We start from the raw sequence: 6,807 nt of genomic DNA, 5'->3' as shown, positions 1-6,807 counted from the left end.
GAGGCAGGCGGGGGCTGACAGCGAGGGAAAAGTGAAAACCCTCAGGAATAGGGAATGGCTCGAATCAAAGGGGAGTGGGGCCCAAAAAGAAGCTACACACACTAAAGGAAAAAAATAAATCTAACTACTAAAAACTAAAACCTACATGTACTGTAGCATAAAACCTAAAAAAAATAAAAGTACAAGCGTTTACTATACAAACTATGAGAAGCCTGCAATTCAGAGCTTCCGTTTCAGTCTTAGACAGGCTTAGAGCAGGAGACGGTTGATAAGAGCACCCCAAAACTGACTCACGACACCGGTCCTCTGTGGTGGGTAATCTGATTGGTTGGTTGGTCAGTCAGGTGTTCAGTGTGAACATGTCATTGTTAATTTGAGTTCAATAAGGGTATAATAGCCTCATGTGTTTGAGGGGCAGAGCATGGCAGGCCAGCTGACGGGACGAGGGTGTGTGTGTGTGTGTATATGTGTGACTGGGCAGATTTAATCATCATCTCCTCCTCCGTACATGTCAGCCAGTTTCTTGAAGCGGGGACCCCAGTCGTTGAGGTAGTCATAGTCCTGGTCCCCTGTGCTGGATGAGTTGAGGGTGCTGACGGAGCCGGCGGTAGAGCCACTTCCCTCATAGTCAAACACCAACAGGGAGTCATACGGAGGAGCTGTGGGGTCATTGTCTGCTGCTCGCAGACCCTAAACAGGACAAAGAAGAGGAAAGGTAGTGGTCAGTACTCGATGCATGCAGTGGATAATATGATTTTAAAAAAGGAACACCAACATGCTGTTGGAAGTGGACTCCAACAACTTAGTAATGCACTCATAAAGGTCCGTTTTATTCTACTTTATAAATTGGGCAAAATTATATCCTGTCAAAAGTCTCCAGTATGGGTCATGCTCCAAAAATGCTGAATCCTACATTACCCATGATGCAACCAAAAGCATCTTTTCCTACACCGTCCCTATCCTGCTTAATGCCTACACCTTTCTCCTCAGTTCGTAACCAGTGCCTTTTGTTATAAATCTATAGTCCACAAAATCAGGCAGAACGACACCCGGATGACATCACTGTGACATCATCAGGACCACAGAAGGCATACCTGCTTTCACAGGCGGAAAAGCCCTTTCCATGACTGTTAAACTGACCTTTATGTGTAAATTGGTAATCATTGTAATGCATGACTCGCATAGTGTTATTGTATATATTCTGTAATTGAATTAATAGAAACATTTTGCTGCAGCTGGACAAGGTGGAGCTCATTTTATTTTTACTTTGTATACTGGGAAGTTTAATCTATAACAATGCATAATATTTTAAAAGCTGATATCTGTATGTAAAAACGCAATATTCTACTTGTAGAAACTATAACTAAATGAAGTGGACTAAAAAGTACAATATGAGTAGAAATTGTATTTGAATTGTACTTTCTGCCACTGACACTTAATAATCTTTTTTTTTCACAGTCTCATAGCTGCTTGGAAAACATTACTGCATGCAGTTAAATAAAGGACACATGGCATTATACATGGAAAACTACTGGCAGTACATAATGTTGCTGTGCTGTACAACTGTTCTGTCTTTTGTTGTCTCAGTACTTACAAATTGAATCGAAACCAATAACAGCATATAATTTTCTTACTATAATTGAACAAGCTACTTTCAGTGTATTTCACATAAATAGTTCAAACACTACAGGCTTCATAGGGGCAAGTTCCTATGGTAAAGCTCAGTAGGCCTAAATTATTACGACCTTTATTAAATCCGGTATTCTTATTGCGAGTGGGATCTCTTTTGCACGAGTGGCCTGAGTAAAGCAGAAGAAGAAGAACAGAGATAAGACGGACAGCCAGATACACACAAGCACAAACAAACAGCATCAGAAACAATCTCACACACTTCCAAAATTAATGATATGTAGGGTTCACATAAATAAGGGTGTTTAATGCATACAAATACAAATATAATGTGCTTGGCTGGGCCAGTTCTGAATTTGATTTCAGAACATATCAATGTGTGATCAAAACCTATTCATCAATATTTTCTAACTGTTTCATGAATAAGATGTGAAGAGATCTATATGGTTTCTTTCCAGCCTGCAAACCCACACTTGTTTCATGGAATGAAAAATGAGGACCATTGACTTGAAGGTTAGGCAGGTGAAGAGAATGGACTTCATCCACTTCACTGAAATACGGAGAGAAACTCAAAAAGCCTCAACCCCCAGGGGTACAGTGCATGGCAGGAACACCATGTGTTTGCTATGTTTGTGTTTTACCAGACTGCTGGAGCGAGATCAGGTGAGTGAGTACGTGTGAGCGGAGGAGAGGGAGAGAGAGAGAGAGAGAGAGAGAGAGAGAGAGAGAGAGAGAGAGAGAGAGAGAGAGAGAGAGAGAGGAGAGAGAGAGAGGGAGAGAGAGGGAGAGAGAGGGAGAGGGAGAGAGGCAGAGACAAGGCTGGATGGATCAAAGCTGAACAGCTGCCAACACCTCTCGAGTGTGAACGTGTTGTCACAAGTCTGTCAATCAGCATTTTCTCGCATCAGTGTGCCAAAGCTAGAGTGTGTGTGTGTGTGTGTGTGTGTGTGTGTGTGCGTGTGTTTGTGTGTGTGTTTGTGTGTGTGACTGTGAATAAAGCTGGAGCCATGAGAGCAGCTGTGAAGTAAAACAAAACTCTATGCTGTTCCTTTTACCTACTGTAGTTTACATATTGAACAGCATCCAGAAATGAGTAATCGCATTATATGTCAGATCGATGGAAAGTGGAAGTGAGAGGTCAGCTCTGCGATGGGAGAAACAATCTAATGACAGTTGAGCCGTCTGTCCGCGGCATGACTGTAAATTCACCTCGTGGATGAAGTCTCCGATGTCTCCAGGATGGGGTACGACAGGTCTGATAGGGTACTGGGACTCAGGGATGATGGGACGTTCATCCACCCTGCGGACACCAGGCGGCTTGCTGATAATGTGCTCCAAGGAGTCAGGCTGCTGCAGCTGGCTCAGGTCGTAGTCCTATATACCCACACGGACATACAGATGTAAGTAGGCACAGGAGGTCAACATAGAAAGCATGTGTGTTAGAGGAGGTGTCTCTCAGGATCTCACCTGGTCCTCCTCTCCTCCTCCCTCTTCATCGTATTTGAGGATGTTGTCTCTGACATCGTCTTCAGGGTCAATAAGCAGCTGCTTGGTGTGTCTCTCTTTCTCTCTGCGCTTGATCCACACCACAAACAGCAGCACCATGCCTGCACCAACACACACACACATGAACATGATAAACCTTTTAGAGCACACTGCTATGATCTGCAATAAAAAAACAAAAACAGGAAATACTTTACCTGAGTCATTAATCAGAGTCTACAGTTATGAGTCTTTGAGGCACAGTGGTGCTTTGAACTAAAACTTTTTTAGTAACCTGCTCACAATGACAATACTAGCTTGCAGATCTTATGCAGGTTTAATGTTTACAGTGTTTACCATCTTAGTTTAGCATATTAGCATGAAAACATGCTAATTAGCATAAAACAGACAAAAAAGATGAGATTAATGGCAATGGCACTAATATCAGGTAATCAAAAACCTTTCATACATTTTGAGGATTTTTGATGAGCTAGAGTAAAAATTCAGAGGATCAGCGGAATTAATACAATTTAACTTATCTTTATTTATGGCCAAATCTGATGGCATCCAACAGTTGTCGAGATATTTCACTTAAAAACCATAAAGATTAACCTCCCGGTGGTGCCAGAGGAAAAGTCCATAGGATTAGTAGTCTAGGAATGACAAATGTTTTCACACAAGTTTATGTAACTTTATCTCGAGGATGTTGAGATATTTTGCAAGATAGGTGAAAACTTCAGAGGATCACCAACGTCACACACAGACATGAGACCTCTCTTCAACAGTGAATGTTGTTTTCGGCTTACTTTTCCCCCTGTCTTTCTTTTCTTCTTAGCATTGTATTATTTATCATTTCATATTATTTTCTCCTTTTTTCTGTTAATGAGAGAAATTGGGATGTGGGATGTGCTTGGTCAAATAAGCTTAAAAAATAAAGGAATAAATGTGGGATACTTCCAAAACTTGTATCGGTGGTGGCAGTAATAATGAAAAGCATGAATTCCCATAATATATAACATCTGCCGTTTTAAAATGTGCTGGGAAAACCCTACAGAGGCTTGTGAATATGTCTGAGTCTTTATGTATGAACATTAAATCCCAAAGCAACAAAGTAACCAGCGGCATAAATCGCTGGTATGACAGATATTTAGCCTTACAGGAAAAGAAGACAGAAATCTCCTTGTCAAGAGATTCTGGAGAAGATTCCAGCAGTCGAAGCATTATTCTGCTATACAAGCTGTTGTTCATGTTGTTGTATTGCATTGGGGAATGTTTAATTTTTTTTTGGCAGATATACAAATCAAAGCAAATCACAGGCAGCTTTACCTTTTTGCTTTGTATGTGGGTGTTTGGCATGTTTGAAAGAAGTGAGGTGTCTGTGTGTAAACAGCTGATACTCACTCAGCAGAATGATGATGCAGATGAGGATGGAGATGATGGCTCCGGTTCCAAGGCCAGCAGCTGCCACGGCCCCGAGAGTGGTGCAGTCTCCGTGTTCATCGCAGGGACACACTTTCAATTTGATGACAGATCTGTTGGATAACGGAGGATTCCCCGAGTCCGACACAATTACAGGGACCTCATACACTCCCGGCTCTAAATATATCTGGTACCGCAGCCCTAAACGGGCGTAGTCACCTGTGTAGCGTGAAGGGGAAAGAGAAAAGTTATAAGACGCATCTAATCATCACATTTATCAATACAAAAATAATTAGTTACTTCTGACCAAAATCATAAAAAATGCTTCAACAAAGGGCCAGGCTATAATTCAAATGCTTTTTACTTTAGCAAAAAAAAAGACACATTTTGTTGATTTTAAATTACAATTTGCTTAGAAATCAGAGATTCTGACAAAAGTATTTTGTAAAACTAAAATCTGTGGCTCCTTGGCAAAAACATTTTTTTTGCAGATTGTTTTTTCTTGTTAATTTGTGACTTTAATCTCAGAGAAAAAAAAAAATCTCAGATTTATGGCATTTTCACCTTGGAGAATATATGAGTTTTTTTGTATATTTAAAACCTTAATCTCAGAGAAAACCCAAGTTTTTTTCTCGTAAATTTACGACTTTTTCTCCAAATATTACCCCTGACTTCATGTTTTTCCCCTCAAATTGCCCTAGTAAGCAGAGTTAATAATATTGAATGATTGACCAGTACCCCTTCCATAATTAATTACTTTAACATACTGTAATGTACTGTAAAGAACTCATGGGCAAGAAATATGTAAGAACCTTTATAATGAAGCATCTGATGAGATTTTGGTCAGAGTTACTTTCTAATTTAATGGATAAAGATTGGTAATACATGGCTGGACTAATTCTACACTTTTTTTTGCTCCACATCTAAACAGTGGCACTGTAAAACCATTTTATGCACTGATCATTAATCCATTTTCACATGTTCTCTATTACTGTTGTTCTGCGCTGACACCTCCTCACCACTGATCCGAGAAATCGTCCAGTTGCGTCGGATGCTGGTGGGAAAGTTAGGCAGCTCGAAGACGAAGGGTCCAGCGTTAGGGTCTGTGTCAGCATCAGCGGCAGTGATGTTGACACCGTGGACGTTCTTGTTCACCCGCTCACAGATCTGAGACTCCCTAGGTATGAGCACTGGAGGGTTGTCATTAATATCTATCAGATAGATCTGCAGCGTGCCTGTTCCACTGGCTGCAGGAGAGCCTGAGAGCAGAAATTTGGAAGAGAAAATAGTATCATGACGTGAGGAAAAGATGACGAGAGAAGATGTGTGCAGTGAAAGAGATGATTGAGGGGGAAGAGGGACAGGAGTTGAAGGCAGACAGAAGGGAGGCAAGTAATGATAGAGAACAAAAAGAGGGATGATAGGGAAAGAGATGAGGTGAAAGGAACTCTGTCTATTCACAGTGGCGATGTTAGAGGTTGGGGTGTTGTAGAACTGGAGAAGAATTTCTGCCCTTGACAGAAATACTTTTGACAGTTGTGCTTTCCAGGTCCTCTTTTAGCCTTGGAGCCAAATCAAAGCCATCAGAGTCAATCTAGAGGCAGGCACAGCACATCCAATCGCCTAGAGACGCCAATACAATAATGATGACTGTAACACAATCAAACAAGGCCTTGTCTGTGTGTATTCACACAAAACTAGGAGAGCCATCGATGATTCCATGCATAAAGGCATGTCTGTCTGCAATATTTACAATATGTTTCTGAAGTCCTACATAATCATCTAAATGCACATACTGTATGCCTATGTGCTTACATGTTAAGAGTATCCACTGCATGCTCACATACATACATATATACATACATGCAAAATGACTCCTGGCTCATACATAATCAATCAATCTTGAAAAGGAATTACTCAGGATGAAATCAGTTGTGATTCCCCTCATTGCAGACTATAGCGGCCTGTCAACTTATACATTTTATTTATTTAACAGAGATAATATAAATTCATTAACTCCATTATTCTGTGATGAGGTGTTAGATTTAGTCATATAGATATTTTTTGTCTGCTTTCGTCTGCAAACTTTGAAGTAAGTTGGACCACGGTGTTAGTTGGCAGTTTAATGGCTTTATTTAAATAATAGTTTAATTTGTAACTAAGTGTGATAAAAAAGGCCTTATAAGTGTGAATTACTTTACTTACATTAGGAATCTGTTGAACACACAGTTGCTATAGCACTGGATTGGATCATTTCATCTCTATACAATTTTAGCA

General features: G+C 40.5%; 1 protein-coding gene across 1 annotated transcript in view; it reads right to left on the bottom strand.

Annotated features, from left to right (window-relative positions):
• Positions 1 to 319: 319 nt before the first annotated feature.
• Positions 320 to 6,807, bottom strand: part of LOC310952300 (cadherin-4-like) — a 245,577-nt gene continuing 239,089 nt past the window's right edge. The window contains exons 13-17 of the mRNA XM_083920873.1: positions 5,550 to 5,789; positions 4,513 to 4,749; positions 3,097 to 3,236; positions 2,839 to 3,003; positions 320 to 690 (exon numbers count right to left, since the gene is read on the bottom strand). Coding sequence (XP_083776999.1) covers positions 484 to 690; positions 2,839 to 3,003; positions 3,097 to 3,236; positions 4,513 to 4,749; positions 5,550 to 5,789 — 989 coding nt within the window. The 3' untranslated portion in view covers positions 320 to 483. The remainder of the gene's footprint in view (positions 691 to 2,838; positions 3,004 to 3,096; positions 3,237 to 4,512; positions 4,750 to 5,549; positions 5,790 to 6,807) is intronic.

Source organism: Echiichthys vipera, assembly GCF_963691815.1.
Source record: "Echiichthys vipera genome assembly, chromosome: 9".
Classification (NCBI taxonomy): domain Eukaryota; kingdom Metazoa; phylum Chordata; class Actinopteri; order Perciformes; family Trachinidae; genus Echiichthys; species Echiichthys vipera.
Note: the sequence above shows the minus strand (reverse complement) of the source record. Positions and strands in the feature narration are given on the sequence as shown.